The sequence below is a fragment of the Drosophila sechellia genome, chromosome 2R, assembly GCF_004382195.2.
Source record: "Drosophila sechellia strain sech25 chromosome 2R, ASM438219v1, whole genome shotgun sequence".
In the NCBI taxonomy this organism is placed as follows: Eukaryota; Metazoa; Arthropoda; class Insecta; order Diptera; family Drosophilidae; genus Drosophila; species Drosophila sechellia.
In genome coordinates this window covers 1,543,565-1,565,037 of record NC_045950.1, presented here as the reverse complement: position 1 = coordinate 1,565,037, position 21,473 = coordinate 1,543,565, and the positions used below count along the sequence as shown (strand labels likewise).

At 37.0% G+C, this 21,473-nt stretch overlaps 1 protein-coding gene and 1 long non-coding RNA gene across 5 annotated transcripts; one reads left to right on the top strand and one right to left on the bottom strand.

Moving 5' to 3' along the window:
* Nucleotides 1-4,786: 4,786 nt before the first annotated feature.
* Nucleotides 4,787-12,626, bottom strand: LOC6620141 (protein gustavus). Of its 4 annotated transcripts, none has more exons than XM_032715102.1 (4): nucleotides 8,465-8,712; nucleotides 8,220-8,323; nucleotides 7,246-8,135; nucleotides 4,787-5,659 (listed from the first exon to the last, which is right to left on the bottom strand). In XM_032715102.1, exons 2-4 carry the CDS (start codon nucleotides 8,279-8,281, stop codon nucleotides 5,520-5,522), a joined length of 1,092 nt encoding a protein of 363 aa, XP_032570993.1. In that variant the 5' UTR covers nucleotides 8,282-8,323; nucleotides 8,465-8,712; the 3' UTR covers nucleotides 4,787-5,519. The 4 variants fall into 4 exon arrangements, with proteins under 4 accessions (XP_032570993.1, XP_032570994.1, XP_032570995.1 ...); XM_032715103.1 differs by having other exon boundaries at nucleotides 8,256-8,323; nucleotides 8,465-8,711; XM_032715104.1 differs by lacking the exons at nucleotides 8,220-8,323; nucleotides 8,465-8,712 and adding an exon at nucleotides 12,535-12,626.
* A 99-nt stretch (nucleotides 12,627-12,725) lies between these two features.
* On the top strand, nucleotides 12,726-13,814 carry LOC116800398. The gene is made up of 2 exons (XR_004361335.1): nucleotides 12,726-12,953; nucleotides 13,564-13,814. It is a non-coding gene; the product is annotated as an uncharacterized LOC116800398 (long non-coding RNA).
* Nucleotides 13,815-21,473: the final 7,659 nt, after the last annotated feature.

Below are 21,473 nucleotides of genomic sequence, written 5' to 3'. Positions count from 1 at the left end.
GGTGAGCATTGGGGGATTCCATTGAATAGGGGTAATGGGTTCGATATATGCGGACCGAGACGGACAATTATTTTCCAGTTAATCATGAAGTTTTTCATGTAGTTGAATATTTTTGGGCCTGTTTTACAATTCTGAAGTTGATACCAGTTACCACCATACTATCCGGCCAAAAATCACCCGAGCATATGGTCGAAAAGAGCTTGTTTGGGACAGTTATCTTGAAAGATGATATGTCCCTAGCGTAAGAGAAGTTAAAGTTTTCCACTTTTATATTATCGGCTTTGGTTTTGTCTTGTATATAAGACAATATATCCGACGATGTTTGATCAGGGGAAAGCCGAAAAACGAAAATTTGTTTCTTTAGTGGAGTCGCGAGTATTGAGTCTGGAGTCTTTAGTCGCGAGGGGTTTTGGCCCTGCAGATTGTATTTCTGAAGCGCCAACTTGTGCCGGTAGTCCGGACTCAATGTTCCCTTGTGGTGGTAAACTAATCGAGACAGATGGAATCACTGGTTGAGAAAGCAGTGCAGACAATTCGGAATTTTTAGCAATCTCTGGGTGGGGTCCATCCACAGCTGATTGATCGGATTGCTCCGAATCTTTTTTAGCTGCCGATCTTAGCAGCATATGTGGATTGACAGATGATCAGTTGTGGAGTCCTGTTGATCATTTGCCCGTGGTTGCGGGGCCTTAGGCAGCCTACCCCCAGCGGCTTTTTTGCGCTTTGGAGATTCATCTAATAGCTTAAGGCCATTAAACTGTGAATTAAGCGCGGAAAGAAGATCATCGGCTCGACGAAAACTATCTCTAGCTACGCCAAAGCTGTTTATCAGTTCTTTCAAGCCACCTTTAGTTTGGCGCATAAACGATTTCATCTCGATCGCAACCACAAGGCAAGCATCACAACAGTAATTTAGATTTTTACCCTTTGCTAGGTCATCGCTTGTACGGCCATTAAAACCAGCGCACTTAGTATGCACCATTCTATCACATAGCCAACAAGTCATTTTTGGCTGCTCAGGTTTTTTAACCTGGCAACAATTTTTATAAAAGCAGACAACATTTACGGTTTCCATATTTGTCCAAAATCAAAACAAAACACAAGACCAAAAGTTTCAAGCGAGCTGTTAAAAGAACCGCACGAGAGCAGTCTGCACGCTGAGAAATTTAGATTTTTTTGTGGGAGAGCGAAAGAGAGAGAGAGTGAGAGCGAAAAGTGCAGTTTATGTGCATGCAAAAAACAACACCAAACACCACTGCGAACAACGCACAAAAAGGGAGAGTAAACAAAACACAAAGACGAAAAATTCAAAATACTTTGTATATTTGTTGTTTAAACTACTGCACAAATCACAAAAGAATCACTCGCGAAGACAACGGATCTTTAATAATTATGTTTAAATATATGATAATTAAAGAAGATTATTAAAAACCACGGCTGGTTGGACAAACACAAAATAAAAACCGGGGCGCAAAAAAAAACACGACCGTTCGCTTTGAAAGCTAATAGACCAAAAAAAAAAAGAAGAAAAAAAAAATTTAAGTTATGTCACAATCCACCAGAGTCTTTTAGCTATGATTTTCTAGCGATTTTGCAATACAGCAGTTAAAAAATATGGGTCGGTAAAATGAAGTTTGAGTTTTGATGGTATTCGGATTGATGGATTGGGATGATTAGGCTTGTTTTAAAGCTTGTGGTATTTGGCTATTAACTATTTCGTTATATGTTTAAATGTATTGTTTTTTTTTAATCATTTGTCCTATGGCAGATCCTTTTCATGTTTGGAGGGCTTAGATATGTAATTTCGAGATAAGTTGTGTTTTATTCTATGGTTCGGGCAGTTGGCAGTTGTTTCTGTATTCTTTCGGAACTCCTCTGAACAGTTCCAGTCGCCAGAGAGGTTTAAGTCCGCAGAAACGTCTTATATTAGCCCATATTTTGTATGAAGGGGGGTAGTGGGTTAGATGGTTGTACACACTATACACTTGTGCGTACACTTATTGAGTTCAATTCGGGTGTTTGAAGCTAACTGACTCGCTGCTGCGAATGCATCGTCTTTTATTCATTCTTACATAGGTTCTTATCATCTAATTATATACTGCAGGTCTTGTAAGACGCCGCAGTCTGCGTTGGTAAATGCAGCTGAGTTTTATTCTTAAATCTATGTTTGGACCTCCCGCGTGGTCATATCACTTGACACTCCGGCAATAGGCCGCTGCAATCGTACTCATCTGTAGTTTCCACTTATGCTGTCCCGTGACATGTTTATTGCAGCCCATAAATAGACCATGTGTATAGTTTGCCTACTTATGTCTAAACACATATTTAGACAATGGTTGAGGTGAAAGAGTTAGAAGAGTCTTTTTTTTAAGTCGTACCTAAATTTTTCATGTTTGCGTCTATGGTCTATAATGCTTTCTACAGTAATTATTCGGTTGGTAAGCTATTTATATAGTATAGTATAGAGTAAAAGGGTATACTAGATTATTTGAAAAGTATTTAACAGGCAGAAGGAAGCGATTCCGACCATGTAAAGAATACATATTCTTGATTAGGATTAATAGCCAAATGGATCTGGCCATGCCCGTCTGTCCGCTGGTTTACTAGCAAATGTTAAAGGAACCCAAAGGACGTGACCATTCATTAATCTAGTAGAATTCATCTTCCAACACTGGAAACTCTTAGTGAAAGCACCTATCAAACAGCTTATGTATGGAAAGCAGATTGATAGAAGTAGAGGCAGATTGATTAAGAGAATAAGAACAGTACATAGTGTAAATAAACAACGGGAAGTTACGTGATAGGCAGCCAATTATGAAATTTCTTGAACATTCCTTTTAGGTCCAGGTCCCTACCCTGGCGACTCCCTTGATCCAGATCCCTCAGCAAATCTAAGGCGGAGAACGCCGTCAAAACATCATCTAAGATCAAATGATCTGTGGGACACAGATATTGTAGTGGGTAGGAGTTTAAGCAGGCACCCCCTTCCCGCTACCCCTCTTCAGCCCTAATGCCCGCAGAAGTTAAAGTGCCTACAACAATGTAGCCGATACCCCATAACACCAGCAGCAACAGCGACGAGCTGGAATATCATCCATCGTTGGTTCGACAGCAACAACAGAGCAGCGGTAGCAATGTGCCGACAGAAATGCGCCGCCCGCCCATAGCATGCATCAGCGCGAAAAGCGGCCCATTTCAGCAATAACATGACGCCTCTCTGGAACAAATTGAAAACTGCAGCGCTAGCAACTTGAACTGAGCAACAATGTTGGGCTGAAATCTAAAAATCAATACGGTGGACTGCACGAGTTTTCGCTGCTGCTCTGCCAGCATCGAAAATATGCTGATGGATATGACGAAACGCAGATCGGCCACTCTGAACTGCTCTGATATTTTATTAATTTTTGGAAATTTCTATTGATATGCCAAAAACTTTTTGCAACGCCAACACGAACGCCGACAAGCCGCTCAAAAATGCCACGCCCACACTTTTGAAAATGTTTTGTTATTTTTTCATACGTAGTTAGTCTTGTTAGTTTCTATCGATTAAACAAAAAACTTTCACACGTTTGAAAAATGTTTTTATTTTCCTTTGCTTTATTATTTGTTCTGCCAATTTCTATCGGTATACCAAAAACACGTTGGCCACACCCCTCCTTACACCTGAAATGGTCACGCCCACTTTTCTGAACAACTTTTAATTTTTTTCTCAATTTATTTTCCAATACCTATCGATATCCCAAAAAAATGATGAAATTTATCCTTCTCACTTCCCCTAGCTGAGTAACGCGTATCTGAATCTTGCGCAGTTTTTGTCTCTGGAAGCTGCATGCTTAATATCAAGATTCGGTCTTTGATAGTCCTAAGATTATACGGACGGACATATGGACATGTCAAACAGCGCGCTTCTCGCCATGCGCTCAGGTCAAGTGGGGGGAGGCTGTTATTGACTTGTTACTTCAAAAAAATGACAAAAAATCATTCATTCATCATCATTTCCTATCTAAAGATACGCGTTACTCAGCTAGTGGAAGGCCGAATGTGAAAGTTCAACAGTTTTCTGACATTGGGGAAAAAATAGAACAAAAATTTATAAATAGTTCCAAAGTGTGGAACCGGTTCGGCGGCTTTAGGGCGTTAGAGAGGCAGAGTTTTTTGGCAACTCGATAAAAATTTACAAGACTAATAAAATTATAAAAATTGTAAAATGGTTAAAAAATGTGGGCCTGGCCGTTTTAGGGCGTTAGAGCGGGCGTGGCCAACATTTTTTTCGAAAATCGATAGAAATTTACATATCTAATAAAATTATGAAAAATTTTGGAAAAATGGTTCTAAAGGGTGAGCGTGGCATAGGTCAACATTGGTCAGCAAAAAAACTTGCGCTGCTTCTTTGTCTCTAGAATCTGTATGCTGAATCTCAACTTTCTAGATTTCATAGTTCCTGAGATCTCGATGTTCATGCGGACGGACATGGCCAGATCGACTCGGCTATAGATCCTAATCAAGAATATATATACTTTATATAGCCGGAAATGCCTTTTGCTGTTAAATACTTTTGAACGAATCAAGTATACCCTTTTACTCTACGAGTTTCGGGAGTAAGTAGAGAAGATATACGAATTTATGGATTTTGCAATGCACAATTTTTTATACTAAAAGCGTAAAATACCTTTCTACTGATCTATGCTATTTTTTGAAAATTCCATATGAACTGTAGCAAGTCAAAGTAGGCATGCAGTCACGTCAAATATTGTAGTCTGCAAAAAGTAAAACTCGCACATCAGGATTGAATTGTATGCTTTACTTTGGGTTTAGAAATAATATACATCGCATAAACACATTTCTGTTTATGAACACTTAAAGGAAAACATATATTGAATCTTGCATGTTAAGGCCGTTACATACTTTTATGTAAAAATTTAATATCATTTTATTGAATACTACTCAGCAACTATAGAGCAATATTGTAATTGTGATTTGCGCTACTTCCAGAATTTTCTATGTCCTCAGGCCTTTTGCCTAAAAATTAAAAGCAGCTTACAAATTTTAATAAATATTTTCGATATTTCAAGTTGTTCTCCCGAAATATATTTATAAAAAGTAAACCAATTACTTTCAGAGCTTAGTTTTGTTAAATATTGTTAGAATTATTTATACATACATACATATAATTAAAACTGCGCTTTTTAAGTTTTAATATTTATACAAATATGCTTTTTATATAACACGAAGTGAGTATAGTTTTTAAATAATGTTACATGAAGAAACACGATTCTCCAATTTATTGCAAGATGAGATGTCATTCCGTGTACATACTATTATTTGAATGCTTCTTAATATACAATCAATCTTTATAGCTAAAGTAAAGTATTATTACGAATTGTATACCTATGATTTTCCTGTTGGAGGACAGACAAACATTGATCTAATACTATTATAATCTAACACAATTAGTATTTGCTGCTTTCATCACATGCAGCAAAAATTGAAATTGCTCCTCCATCTACTTAACAAAACTATTATCTGCGGTTTTTATACAATAAATACGTTTTCATTGATAAAGGAAGTTGAAGCTGTTGAATGTGCTCCTCCAAGTTTGTGCGGCCAATTTTTTGACGAATTGTTCTTCGGCAAAGATCCATTAGGGGCAACGGTTCAGCTTAAAAGATAAATGTAAGAAATTGTTTTTTTGTAAAAATATATATAGTTTTTTAATAAATACCATACGACATCTAAATAGCTAATGTACTTTTCGCAATGATCATGTAATCAGAAATTAATTTAAAACAAAACAGAGTGCTATAGTCGAGTTCCCCGACTATCAGATTCCCGTTACCAAGCTAATGGAAAACCGAATGTGAGTTCAACAGTTTTCTGACATTGGGGATATGCATTAGAGTGGGCGTGGCAAAAAGTTTTTTGAGATCTCTATAGTAAATTATAAGACAAATAAGAAAATGGAATAATATCATAACATTCTTTAAGTGTGGGCGTAACAGCTTGGCCAGCTTGTGTACATGGCAAAATCAGTTAACCAACTTTCGCTGCGTCTAGGTTTCTGGAATCTGCATCTCCAATCTTGTTTAGCTTTTACATTACCCGAGATCTCGACGATGTGGAAGGGCATGTCCAGATCGACTTGGCTAGTGATACTAATCAATAATTTTTATGATTAATATAATCATAATCACACCAGTGAATTATGCTGCAAAGGTAAACGAATATGTACGAAACCAAGCCGCAGAACTTTTAAAAAAGAGCACAGATTTACACAATCCATATGAAAAGTGACGCAACTCACAACCTCCAAAAGCAAGTCGGAGGGGTACAACGATCGAAATCAAAATAGACTCCATACGGTACATCCCAGTTGAGGGAATGCAGACTCTGAGAAGGCAAAAACTAAAATAGAAATATATTTCTAAAAGTGTCAACTTTATATATTAAAAACATTTTATGTGTATTGCATGAAAAAACTATTTGATTAAAAATAACGAAACTTTATCTATTTTTATACCCGCTTCCTTTTATACCTGTTACTCGTAGAGTAAAAGGGTATACTAGATTCGTTGAAAAGTATGTAACAGGCAGAAGGAAGCGTTCCCGACTATATAGAGTATACATATTCTTGATCAGGATCAAGAGCCGAGTCGATCTAGCCTGGTCGTCTGTTCGTATACCAAAAAAACGACTAAAACGGTCACACTTATATTTTGAAACAATTTTAAAATTTGAAAAATTATGAAATTTCCATTAACGAGTAAGGACAGTCGGACAACTCGACTTTAGCATTCTCCTTTGTTTAATATTTAATATTAATATTATTCTATAAGAATATATATGATCAAATAAAAACTGAAAACATTTTTCTCAAAAAAGTTGTAAATATCAAATAGGTATTTATATAATAGGTATATTTCTACTTATATTATTAGATGTAAATGCATATATACTGAAATATATATGTATGTACATACATACATGACACATATGTACATCCCTCTGCAAGGCTAAACAAATTTAGTTTAAATATTCAAGGGATGTACTCAGCCCTATCAGAGCATATTAATAGAAATCGAAAAGCATTTTCGAACTTGCACACCATATTCCATAATTAAATCTGCATACCTAATCATAACTTTTTAGCTCGCATAGTTTCCGAGACCCCGATTAACAATAAATGAATGTACTTTTTCATAGAATCTGGTATATCTTATATGTATTTCATATATCAAATTTACTCACGATCTAATCCACCAATGTAACGCATTGTTATTTCACAGTGTCCCCAAACCGCCGAAACAATTGGATATAGTTTTTTTCCTCGCAGTCCTCTAAACGCAATACCGAGGTACTGCTGATCAACAATGAAGCTTAGTGTTCCTTCGTCCATATCTAACGCTACTAAGAACTTATCTGGAACTAAAAAAGCTTCGTCGTTTTTAAGAATGGCTGGATATGTAACTCCAGCGCAGTTTTTTGAGTCATGATATAATTTATTTCTTCCTAAGTCCCAGCCCCAACTTTGTTCAGTTGATCCAACTAAACTTTGGTAGCCAACTGAATGTAAAGGTGCATCTGCAGTGCATACCCCGACAACAGCGTGGGTTCCTCTTTGCCTTGTTGGCCAGTAAATTTCCCAAATATGCAATCCCTTTGTAAGTCCGACTTTTCCGCGAATACAATCAGTACTTTGAGCCACTGGGTGCCTATGAAATGTCAACTTGTCGTCCTCTTTTACAAAAATGTTAAGAGACCGATCTTCGGAGTTCCATGAATGCTTCAATTGAAGATCTCGAGATGCTGGCGGCATATCAAGCAATATATCGATTCGTGCTGGTTTAACGAAATCAGCTTGCAACTCTCTTGGTATTATTGGTTTGAATGTAGACTGTGAATCATTGCGACTAACTGTTTTGACTCCGCCACTAATTTTTTGACCCATGTTCATGCCACGGCAGCTTCTGGATCTTCTTTGGTCGATTGCAATTTTGTAGGATAGTCGAAGACGTTCAAACTCCCTTGGTTCCAATCTTGACAAAACAACTCTCGGGGATAGTGTGGATATAGATGAAACACTTTGAGGACGACGCCTTTCACTGGACCTAATAGAAGGTGTCCGACCACCCTTATACCTTAAAAGAAAGAAAATTAACGATTTTGTGTTACCTTGAAATGAAATACGTTATGTATACACATAAAAGAGCATACATACGTACATATAAAAACATATAAACATACATATACATACATACATAGACATGTATATGCATATGTGCATTCGCGTTGAAGACACTTCTACATTCCATGTACTTTACATTACCTTTAAACAATAATACAGATAAACTGGTTAATATTATAAAACATTTCGTACATATTTACATATTTTAAACTTTTGTCAAAACACAAAAAGTATGTGGAGCATTTATTACTTAAATTGGCCATAAACTTGAATAAAATTTACCTTTTTTTACCAAATTCCATTTATAAAGCAGTATACAAAAATTGGACAAAATGGCGTCACCGAGTGAAGTTAATTTCTTTTCTTACTTAGTTGTGAAATCGTAATGTTCATTATGCACAGAAATATGTAGAGAGTTTTTAAAATATAAACGAAACAAACAACTATTTTCAACGTAAATAAAAAAATTTGTTATTCAAGATAACACACGGGTTGTCCGATCACAATATATGTAGGCTTACATACAGTATTACAAAACCGAGCCAACAAAACAGGGTGCTTATGGCATTAATCATAAAAGATTTCTTTTGGGCGGAATACACGGCACAATTTTTGTTAAATACTAAACATTCTCAATGCTCCATTTTCGTTTTTGCAAATCTAGTAAGTGATTATCGTAAATTAGATATCTTAAGTTGCCTAATTAATACTACAATTTCGCGGACTTCTAGTTTGTGTGATAAACTGATTATGTTGACACTTATGTTGTTCCAAAGATACAATGACGTCTAGAATCGAGACTCTAGATCTGGGGATGCAACATGCAGATTATAGAACACATTGCACATTACATAGCAATCTACAATAAAGTATGCATTAACATCGGAAACGAATTAAAAAGATATATATTCCTATATCGTTCTGTCATTAATGAGCAAAAGAATTTATTTAATGTTTCTATAACAATTTCGGCATCGCAGATTGTTTCCAAGGAACAGCACTTGTGACATTAATGCTCCATCTGCTAACCCTTTTAATAGCATTTTTACATACCCCTATGGTAAGGCTAGTGTAATATTAGCCTTCGTTTCTTTTTTCTAAATTAAAACAAAAAGTGGAACAGCATTACACTTGCGCTTTGGAATGACACAACTGCGTTTTCATTAAAATGAAAATTTAGCTGCAATCAGTAAATTTTTAATTTTAAAGTCATATTCGCAACTATTTGCCATATGGTCAAACGAATAGAGTTCGTCGTATTATGACTCGCAACCCGCTACACAAAGACAATACATCATGTTAATTAACCTATACAGTAAAAACATAAGAAAGAATAACTGTAGTGAAATTGGTCACAACATTATAATCAAAGTATATGTACATTTACTTGAACCCTAAAAGTATACTATACGAGCTATGATTAAGCCTTTCGCATTGCTCTGCCGCCAGCTCCAGAATAATCTTTTTCGATCTATGGAAATAAGTCTTTGACCCATTCTTTAAATTCGTGGCTATTTTGGAAAGTTTAGCTTAAATCTCCATCGGAGTTATTAGAACTTTTTTTGTCGGGACTCTGTATTTGCTACTTTTTTTTCGGTGCCTCGGAATTGTCGTAGAGTTAGTCCTGAAAGTAGACACCGTTAATTTGGTTTCGCTTTTTAAATTTCTACCCGCTACACATCCGCAAAGCAAGAAAATTCGACCCCAAAAATGGCTAAGAAGGTGCATGAAGTCTCCAACAACCATGACACATTAGAAAAATGTTAGGTTTACTTTTTGTTTAATTACTTGTTTTAAAAATTTTTATCGGTATGACAAAATCATTTTGTACACGCTCACTCTTAAGCCCATAAACAGCACAAAACTGTCATGCTCACACGTTTGAAAAATGTGTTGTATTTTTTTAAAAGATTTTTTAGTCTTCTAAATTTCTATCGATTTGCAAAAAAAAAACCTTTTGCCACGCCCTAAAACCGCCCAAAACTGCCACGCCCACACTTTTGCAAAATATTTTATATTTTCATAATGGGGAATGTGAACGCGAAAATCATTTTGTGGGATATCGATAGATATTGGGGAATAAAATGAGAAAAATTAAATTATGAAGAGATATTTTTTTATGTACTGTGAAAAAAATACTATCGAATTTAAAACACCTAGTACTAGTTTATAATATTCATAACAATCACAGATTCTCAAGACTACCATGAATCCTATATTCAGCTGTGTGCTAGGAAGATATTTAAAAACTTAGTGAGCATATCGATAGAAATTCGTAAGTAAAAAGGAAAATCAAAAGGAAATCAAAAAAAAATGTAGATTTCGAGATAAATGCTACTTATACCTAGTGCGTGCCAACCACTTAAAAAAATGTCTAACATCTTTCTTTTATTCGTATCATTCCTAAGGCTTGTATATCAAGATTTCCAAATTGTCTTATTGAATTCCTTATTGATTTGAACCTAGTGACCGGGTTAAAGCAAACATAATAGAATAAAAAGATGCGTAACGGCCATTCATTGGTTTGGACTATGCATCCACTTTTTTGTTGACTACCAAAATTGCTCTCTCTCCGTTCGCGTAAAATTGAGAGCGTATAAAATCTAAAAATATAACGTACTTGCTTGTGTGTGTTAAAAGAATAAACGAGTAAGTGCGTACTTGTGCTAGAAGACGATTTTCGGGCCGAAATTTTTTTTGTTCTACGAACCGGAATTACATATTTCGAGTTTCGGGCAATTTCGTTGCTAAATGATCTACTCAAATACTATTTAAAAATGTATACCTTGACTATTTATTTTTTTTAAAGAAGTGTTTTTTTTTAATTAAGTAACAGTTTCATATTATAATTTGTGTTTATAATTAATAATACGTAAAACGGGACTGACGACATACTTTGACAGGGCACTGTGCATAGAATCTTTTGCAACATCAATTTTTCAACTTATAAATTAAATAAATTTGCGATCTAGAATTTATTTTCCAAATAAAAAAATACATTTCAAAAAAATAATAAAATACAAACATTTATAAAATAAATAATAAGAGGGAAACTGTCTATTGCAAAAAAAAAAAACATATTATTAAAACATAATAATAAAAACCAACAATCATTGTCTTCTTTATTTTTACGCAAGCTGAATACTCTACTGACAATTTTTCTAAAATAATGTCTTTTTTGAAATGTATTATGTGATATTATGTACATATGTATATTCGGCTACTACTATTTCTATGCGATATTCAAATAATTATAACAATGCAAAAAATAATATTGATTTGGCAAATCGATACAAATTTAAAATACTAATTAAATTATAAAAAATATCCAGAAATTTGTTAAAAAATGTGGCCGTGGCAGTTTTTTGCGGTTTAAGGGCGTTAGAGTGGGCGTGGCAATTTTTTTTTTTTTTTGGAAATCGATAGAAATTAACAAGACTAATAAAAATGTGAAAAAATATCAATACATTTTCAAAAGTGGGGGCGTGGCAGTTTTGTGCGGTTTGTGGGCGTTAGATTGGGCATGGCAACATGGGTTATGGGCCTGTGTCTATGTCTCTAGAATCTGTATGCTGATTCTCAAACAAATAGTAATAATCTGTAAGACTAAAGGATGTTGTAAAGTAAGTTAAAGTAAACGTCACATTGTGGGTTTCGGGCATATACGTGTGTGTGAATTAACGATATGCAAGAGTGAAAGCGGCTTACGCCGCCTTCTTTGAGTTAAGCCAGCACGTTAGCTTTTAAAAGGAAAGTAGAGATGCAGTCTTGGTTTAAATGTAATTTTTATGCAATAACCAAAATTTCATATTGATTCAACGTTACTTTTAAAGTTAATAGAAAATAAATGAAAAGTTGTTTATGCACCGACGAATAGGTACATTTCATAAAACAAATTCGAGAAAAGTTCATCGTATAACTGAAGCACATGGCAAGATCGACTTGTCTAGTAATCCTGATCAATAATATAGTTATTTATATACAGGTACTTTATGCATTAGATAAACGTTTCCTTCGCTTTTAAATATTTTCCAACAAATCTTTAAGATTGTGTGCAATTACGTATGTGTGTATTTTTGAAGATATCGGTGTCACTCCTAATTAATATTCTAATGAAGAACTTTCGTACGCTCATACCGATTCAATCCGAGGAGACTGAATATATGAAATTCAATATGTACAGACAGGTTTTCACATATAATTATTTTTATCACATAACTCAAAATTTTATTTGATTAACGTTTATAAATATGAACATACATATGTTCTTACATTCCAAATTTACAATAAATTTATTAATGCCGACGCTTAGATTTGTATGAATCTCATTTATCAGTTCCTGTGAAACTTACATTACTTTTATCTTGTCGATTTGCTATGATTAAAATAAAACAACACATAAAGCAAAATATCACTCAGGAACCTTTGATGCACAAAACATTCATTTGTTTGTATATCCACGTATACACGTACATCAACAGTGTTGTGACATGTAACGATTTTTGTCATGTGCGGAATGAGTGGGATTTTTGAGGACTGATAAATCTTCGAAATTATATAATTTATATAAATAACTTCAAAGACTGCAATTTTGTAAAGAATTTCTAAGTCAAGCCGTTTCAAGACATGCGTAGCAAAACATAATCTAAATTAAACAAATTTGAAAATCTATTTAAACTGACTTACATTTCTAATGAAAAAGTTCCTAATTTTATCACCAAATTACAAATATTTTTAATTAAAGGTGCCTGATGGACCCCAATCCGTAAACGTAACTTGATAAGTTTAAAGCTGCAAATACATATTTGGTTTACACTGAATTAAAAATAACAAGATGCGTAACATATATTGGTTTTGCACTTTGCACTTTTTTTGTGACGTCCAAAATTGTTCTCCGCTCGCGTAAGATTGAGAGCGTAATAATCTAAAAATATAATGATCTTCCTTGTGTTTGCTAAAACAATACACGAGCAAGTTTGCATGTGTGCGTACTTGTGCTAGAATACGATTTTCCGGTCGAAATCAATTTTGATCTAAGAAACCAAGTTGCAACATACATATATTAAGTTTTGGTCAAGTTCGTTGAAATGTCTGAAGAGGGGAGATTCCGACGAACCAGAAGTAAAATAAAAGATGATGCATCGATTATTGGCTTTGACTTATCTGTGTTCTAGTTTGTTTTTTACCAGTTTTCATTTAATTTCTAAAAATGTTCACAACATTCTTATGCTTTAATGATTTCTCATGTATCAGTTCTGACAAAATCTTTTTTTACACATTGGCTATCAAAAGTTGGTACATACATATATTTTAATTAAACATCGCTGTCGGGTCAAGCAGTCGCCAACGATTCCTAATATTGTTATTTGTTTACATGCTAGCTTTGAAGACGCAGTTCAACTTTACTACAACTCAGCTGTGGAGCAATATCATCTTATCATCACGCAGATCAGCTGCGTGAGCATTTAAGCTCTCCCCTCTCGCACCAATACTTTTGGCTTAGCGTTTTGCTGTTCGCTCTTCAATCGAGTCTCTCATTATCATTCGCTATCGTTATCTTCTACATATCGAATCGATGCGATACATATCGCTTCAATCAATAAAAGATATAGTTCAAAATCTCGACAGAAAACTCGTCTTTTAATTGCTCAAAAACAGCTAATAATAAGCTCAAGATTTGGTGACCCCGACGTAAATAGGGCAAATCTCGCAAACCTGTTTAAATTAATTAGCACTCCGGCATAGGACCCTCTTGAGCGATCAAACTGGCTGAACTTCTATTCTATGTTTACGACGATAATACATAGCAATCCTGAACTCACAAACATAGAAAAGTTGCAGTTGCAGCATCTACGCATATCTGAGGAACACTGCGCTGGAAATATCGGATGGAAACTATGCTATAGCATTGAATTTGTTACATTCCAGGCACACATTACTGAGATTCTGAGGCTAAGGGCAGTGTAGAGTGGTTCTGTTTCAATGCTTCGTGAACTGTCTGGGCCCAACGGAACAAATCGATGGATGAATTATCGCTCAAGTATCTATTCAAAAGCTGGATCCGGAGAGTCAGGCGAAATGGGAGGAGCATTTGGAGGACCAGTCTTCTAGAATGCACTTCCAACATGGGAATCCATGGCATCGTTTCTAGAGCAGTGAAGCAGGACGCTGGAGAACTGGAATTCGCCGTAACAAGCTAAGCTCCAGGCAGCCGGGTGCAAAGTAGCAGAACATCAGGTTTCCTCATGCCTCAGCCCTGCGACCTGTGCGTTCTGCAATGCTCCTTGGCACTCAATTCATTAATGCCAGAGCTTCAAAACCCGGACTCGAGCTAATTAATTCAAAGAAGCGAAAATGCTCACATTTTGCATAAAGTGCTTCAAAACCGGTCATAAAATTAGGTAGTGCAACTGCAATAAAAAGTTTTAGAAAAAGGTTTGGTTTACCTTTTTGGCTCGGAACAATATTAATTTAAAAAAAAATGGTGGTACAAAATGGTGGGTGTGACAGTTTGAAGCGGTTTGTGGGCGTTAGCGTGGGTGTGGCAACAAACTTGCGCTGAGCCTATGTCTCTAGAATCTGTATGCTGAATCTCAATCTTCTAGCTTTAATAGTTCCTGAGATCTCGATACGGACAGACGGACATAGCTAGATCGACTCGTCTTTGACCCTGATCAAGAATATATATACTTTATGTGCCTGTTACATACTTTTCAAAGAATTTAGTATGTGAGTCTAGTTAACTAGGCTGGGATTTATTTTATTTTTTTTTTATTTAATTTACTTTTAAGTTACAATCTGTTTTTAAAAAATAACAATAAGTAAGTGGTTGACTAGATGCGAAAAATAAAAGTAGCGGCCCTTTCCAGTGCAAGAATACGCTAATACATTAATAATTTAATTCTGTTGGAGTTCTGCGTTTTAATCTTCTTGGTTCCATCTCTGTCTTCGGTATTTGTCTCAAGTTTGAGTTTTGGTGGCTAAGTAGTTGATTTGTGTGTTTTTGCTGCTTTTTTTTAATAGTTTCGTTGACCGTTTCTATGTTTAAATTATTATGGATATCTTCGTTTCTAATGTACAATTCAGCTTTTGTGATTATTCTAAGCATTTTCGATTGCGTTCGCTGAATTAGCTGTAAGTGGGATTTACTGGCAGTTCCCCAGAGTTATATTCCATACGTCCATATTGGTTTTATTATCGCCTTGTATATTGCAATTTTATTATGTAATGCTAGTTTTTTCCTATTACGAAGTTAAGTTGTCGAAATTTGTTTTTTATTTCATTTCGTTTATTTAGAATGTGCTGTTTCCATGTTAGATTTGAGTCAATAGTTATTCCAAGGTACTTGGCATATGGGTGTAATAATATTTGATTGTCATTGATTTTAATTGCGAAGTTTTTGGGTTGTCGTTTTGTGTATATTACTTGTTTCAGTCGTAGCCTGAGGCTACGTGGAAACACGTCCCGAACACGTTGTCGAATGATCTCGCCGACCCTATCGTGGCTATAATAGCAGTATGATCAGCATATGTTGCTATCTCTACAGCATTTGTAGTCGGTAAGTCAGCTGAGGAAGTTGTGTACAGCAATGGACCTAAAGCACTTCCTTGTGGAACTTCAGCGTCAGCATGAAACTTCGTCATGTTCGCGAACATATAATCTTCTATTCTATGTCTATTCTAAGTCACCCACTAGTAGACTTAACATCCATCGCCTAAGCTAAACATTTCTTGCCTAAGCCTAAGCCCTCACTTAATTGTCATTTTTCCACGTTCAAGTTCGGACTCACAAACTTGATAACTATAACTATGAAAACAGTCGGTGTTCTTCTAAAAATAAAAGATTGTAATTATTCATTTAATAAAAATTATATTTTTTTAAACTTAGGAATATTGCGAACTTGTAATTATACATATATATTTAAAATATACTGCCGTTTGTTTAGTTGCTGTTAGCTGTTTGTCGTTCTCTTATTCGTACCTCTTATTTTGTGTTCGCGCTGTGTTGCTATTGAATCTATTTGCCATGTCCAATGAAATCAGCCTAAACAGAGTGGACTTTTTGAAGCGTAAGTCAACTGCACGCAAGAGTTCAAAGGTTGAAATTATCTTTGTGAAATGAGAAGCTAAGCGGCTGCGATGAACAACCGCTGCCTGTGAGACTGAAACAAATCGACGAGCTTTGAGAAACTTTACAACGAGCTTATAGAACTGCAGTTTGCCGAAATCGGCAAAAAGTTCAGTGAAAACTTCGACGAATTACAAATACGAGCGTAAATAGCGAAGCGTAATGCCTATTTTGCTTCGCATTCCACGCTTGCCGAAGGTGTCACGCCGAATAATTGCCGTTATCCACGGCATCAGTCGCGATATAGGTCGCTTGCATTGCCGCCTTTTCCGCTTCCAGTATTCAGCGGGAGCTGGACAGAAATTTGTTTGAGTATTATAGACAGCCAACCGGACCTTACCAACATTAAGAAGTTACTGCACCTAAAGTCTGGTTTGAAAGATTCTGCGTTGGATACCATCCGATCCTTGGAAATCTCGAACAGCAACTATGCTACTATGCTATGCGTTAGATTTATTGAAAGCCCGATTTGATAATCGGCGTTTGGGCTTTCAGGCACATATGACGGATATTCTGGGTTTGAAGGCAGTAGGCAATGGATCAGTTTCTAAACTACGGGAACTATCTTAATTTTTTTATTTATTTTTTTTTTTTTTTGTTGTAGCGTGCGTTTATTTATTTAAGATCTGTACGAGAGGACAATAATTAATTGGTTTGGCGGGTGACTTAACTTAAGGGATACTACATGTATTTGAGGCGGGTGACATCATTTTGAAAACGCATTCCCTTCTTCCGAGCAGTGGCCACTTAATGCATTCGTTCCTTCAACGTTGAGTCTTATCAATGCCACTGCAATCATTGCCCAGGATTTCTGTAGTCACATTCCGCTGTTAGCCACTGCCTCCGTAATGGATCGTTTATTCCCGGTAGAGCATTGATTGATTCCGAATTGCATCTAATTACATCCCGATTTGCCAACTAGCTTCAACTTAAAAAATTAAGTTTCGGAAACTGATGGGTAAAAACCCATTTTGGTCGTGTTATCCAGCGTTCCACTGCTTCGGGCTACTCTACAAACCTAGCTGCAACATGTGCCCCAAATATTACTGATCAGCAGACAAGCTTCAACATTGATATCGGGCACTTGAAAATATTGCCAGGGTTGCCGCTAATACAGAAAACTCGTTTGGGATGGTTTTATCTGGAGCTTGTGTACGGCCAAGTGGCACATCCCTAATAGCTTCCATCCCAGAACCCTAAGGACAATGATAATGGAAGACTTGATGTTGATGTGGTTGGAAGTTGTCCGGAAACAATAGTTCAGTCTACAAAGGAAAAGTTAGACTGTGAGGCGCGCTTCGTGAAGGACTTCGCCCGCAAGCCGTCTGGTGATTATACTGTCCGGTTGCCGGCCAAATTAGGCTTGTAGGTTTTGGGAGATTCCTATCAGCAGGCCATGCGGAGGTTTCTATCTCTTCAGGTGAAGCTTAATTGGTACCTTAATTGGTATCAATATTTTGCATTCATAAGGGAGTATCTGGTCCTTAGGCATATGTCTCTTGTTTCTTCATCCCTGGTCAGTTCTTGGCGATATTTCTGTCCGCATCACTGTCATGAAAAAGATTGATCTACAACTAAGCTTCTAGCCGTCTTTGACGTATCCACGTCTACGTCTTCTGGTTACTCTGTTAATGATCTGTTCATGTCGGGTCCAGTCATCCAGCCCAAGCTGTTTCATATGTATGAAATCCGGTTTCGTTGTTGTCATTACAGGGGACATCTGAAAGATGTATCGCTGTGTAAGGATTTCGCACCAGAACAGCTACTTGCAAGGCATTTTATGGAGAGACTGGAATATCGATAGATATTGGGGAATAAAATGAGAAAAAAGTTAAAAAGTGTTCCAAAGCGTGGGCGTTTGAAGGACCAATAACATGAAAAAATATAAAACATTTTTTAAGTGTGGGCACTGCCACGCCCGTGCGGTTTGTTAGCGTAAGAGGGGGCGTGGAAAAAACTTGTTTGGCAAATCGATAGAAATTTACAACACTAATAAAAATGTGAAAAAATATCAACGCATTTTTCAAAGGTGTGGGCGGGGCAGTTTTGGGTGACTTGTAGGCGTTAGAGTGGGTGTGGTAGTTTGTGTGGGTTGTGGGCGCTAAAATGGGCGTACCAAAAAGGTTTTTGGAAACTCGATAGAAATTTACAAGACTAAAATAAATATGAAAAAATATCGAAAAATTTTTCGGGGGGATTGATTGTGATTGAGTGGGAGTGGCAAAAGGCTGATACGACTCAGTAATCTGTCACTGTATCTACTTGTGTGTCTTCCAATTTGTGCCTCAACTGTGTGAAGATTTAGGCCTTTATGGAGTACATACCAAGGACAGTTGGTTATTTGTCGTAGTGCGCGATTTTGCATCACCTGGATACGTTTATAATAAGATTTGGCTGCAATTCCCCAAATCTAGATTTCGTATAACCACATCGGTACGATACAGTGCGCATTCACAGCTCTCACAGATCACAGCTCTCTCTCTGCGATGTCATCCGCATAGGTTGCCATACGAGCATTGTTCGGTGCTTCCATGTGTTCGAAACTCGGGAAAGGGATATCAGCAGTGTTCAAGGAGTATAGTAGCGGTCCGAGAACACTGACCTGTGGGACTCCACATTGGATATATAGAGTAGTTATTTCTCGCCGTGATTTCGTTCTCGACCTTCCAGATATGTCTTTAAAATACAGAAGTATGGAGTAATCGCAGTCGTCAAAATCCTGTAATATATGGTTCACCAGTCTGTGGACCTGTTCTATAGTGCCGTGTCCCTTTCGAAATCCAAATTGATGATCCTGCAAGATATTACTTTGCCTTATAATGTCGTTGCTCCGATTGGCAATAAGTCTCTCCCATAATTTAGAAAGGGAGGGTAAGAGGCTTATAGGCCGATGCGACTCAGGATCAACTTCTGGTTTTCCAGGCTTGTGGATCATTAAAATAACAGCCAGCCAGGAAACACTTGGAACGTTAAAATAGCATTGAAAATTAGTGCTGTTTTTTTTTTTTTGTAAATTTTATTAATCGGAATTAAACAAGTTTACTGCTACCTATGTGGCAGCTTTACGAGGTTTTACATAAAATTTTACAGCATAGGCATACAAATTTATGCATTACTTGTACATTACTTTACAAATTAAGTTATTCTAACAATATTTAATTGATTTCTTTTCCATGAACAAATAATTATAATAATCTCGCATTGGTCCTCAATACATCGCCTATCTTTGAATATTAAGATCTCTTTCTATATCTCTGGTTCTCATGTACCAGGGGGAGTTACATAGTGATCTAACTACTTTACATTGAGCAACTCTTATTTTATTCAGTTCTTAGTTCTGGCCGTAATTCCGTATCCAAATTGGGGTCAGGATGGATTTATACAGGCGAACTTTATTTGCCAGTGAGAGTTTGTTTCTCGGCGATAAGAGCCACGACATTTTTGCAGCCCTTGAAAGTACTGCTTGCTTGATCATAGTCGTATGACTTTGAAACGTTAGTCCTCTGTCCAAAATCACCCCGAGGTATTTGTAGAAGGACTCGTGTCGAAGTGTGGAGCCGAGCATGGAAATTCCAGAGCAGTTCAAAAGACTTTTTGTAAATGTGACGCAAGCACATTTGCTGCAATTAATGCCGATATTCCATTCAGTTGCCCACTTCTCGAAGGCCGTCACATATTCCTGTAGGCCCCTGGTTGCATCACTTATGCTTGTACTCCTGACCATTACCGCGGTGTCATCCGCATAGGTTGCAATAAGAACGTTTTCGTCTTCAACTTCTGTACAGCACCAGGAATTCGGCATATACGAAGTATACAGCGAATAAAGAGTCGGGCCTAAAACACTGCCCTGGGGTACGCCTGCTGAGATTGTACGCGTAGACGATTTGTCTGTTCGATAGAAAGCTTTTGATAAGAAGAAATAGCTGTGGCGTCAAAATGGTCTTAAGCTTTCTTAGAAGACCATCATGCCAAACTCTATCAAAGGCTTGTTGTATATCCATGAATACAGCTGTTGTATACATCTTGTGCTCCATTGCCTCCAATGCAAAGTTTGTCACTCGGTGTAGCTGTTCTGGAGTGCCATGAGTTTTTCGGAAACCGAACTGCCACTTTGGAATAGCTTGGCTCACGCTTGGAAGTTTGAGGATGCGTTCTAATATTACCCTTTCCAACATTTTCCCTAGCGCGGGTAGAAGACTAATGGGCCTATATGCATCTATTTCAGTGGGTTGCTTTCCAGCCTTCGGAACAGCTAATAATAAGCTCAAGATTTGGTGACCCCGACGTAAATAGGGCAAATCTCGCAAACCTGTTTAAATTAATTAGCACTCCGGCATAGGACCCTCTTGAGCGATCAAACTGGCTGAACTTCTATTCTATGTTTACGACGATAATACATAGCAATCCTGAACTCACAAACATAGAAAAGTTGCAGTTGCAGCATCTACGCATATCTGAGGAACACTGCGCTGGAAATATCGGATGGAAACTATGCTATAGCATTGAATTTGTTACATTCCAGGCACACATTACTGAGATTCTGAGGCTAAGGGCAGTGTAGAGTGGTTCTGTTTCAATGCTTCGTGAACTGTCTGGGCCCAACGGAACAAATCGATGGATGAATTATCGCTCAAGTATCTATTCAAAAGCTGGATCCGGAGAGTCAGGCGAAATGGGAGGAGCATTTGGAGGACCAGTCTTCTAGAATGCACTTCCAACATGGGAATCCATGGCATCGTTTCTAGAGCAGTGAAGCAGGACGCTGGAGAACTGGAATTCGCCGTAACAAGCTAAGCTCCAGGCAGCCGGGTGCAAAGTAGCAGAACATCAGGTTTCCTCATGCCTCATGCCTCAGCCCTGCGACCTGTGCGTTCTGCAATGCTCCTTGGCACTCAATTCATTAATGCCAGAGCTTCAAAACCCGGACTCGAGCTAATTAATTCAAAGAAGCGAAAATGCTCACATTTTGCATAAAGTGCTTAAAAACCGGTCATAAAATTAGGTAGTGCAACTGCAATAAAAAGTTTTAGAAAAAGGTTTGGTTTACCTTTTTGGCTCGGAACAATATTAATTTAAAAAAAAATGGTGGTACAAAATGGTGGGTGTGACAGTTTGAAGCGGTTTGTGGGCGTTAGCGTGGGTGTGGCAACAAACTTGCGCTGAG

Bases quoted from the DNA above. Each gene is read 5' to 3' on its own strand.
- LOC6620141 (XM_032715102.1), bottom strand. From the start codon at position 8,281: ATGCACATATGCATATACATGTCTATGTATGTATGTATATGTATGTTT. The intron at 8,136-8,219 runs GTACGTATGTAT...CTTTCTTTTAAG, and splicing joins ATGTTTATATGTTTTTATAT to GTATAAGGGTGGTCGGACAC. The intron at 5,660-7,245 runs GTGAGTAAATTT...TTATCTTTTAAG, and splicing joins TTACATTGGTGGATTAGATC to CTGAACCGTTGCCCCTAATG.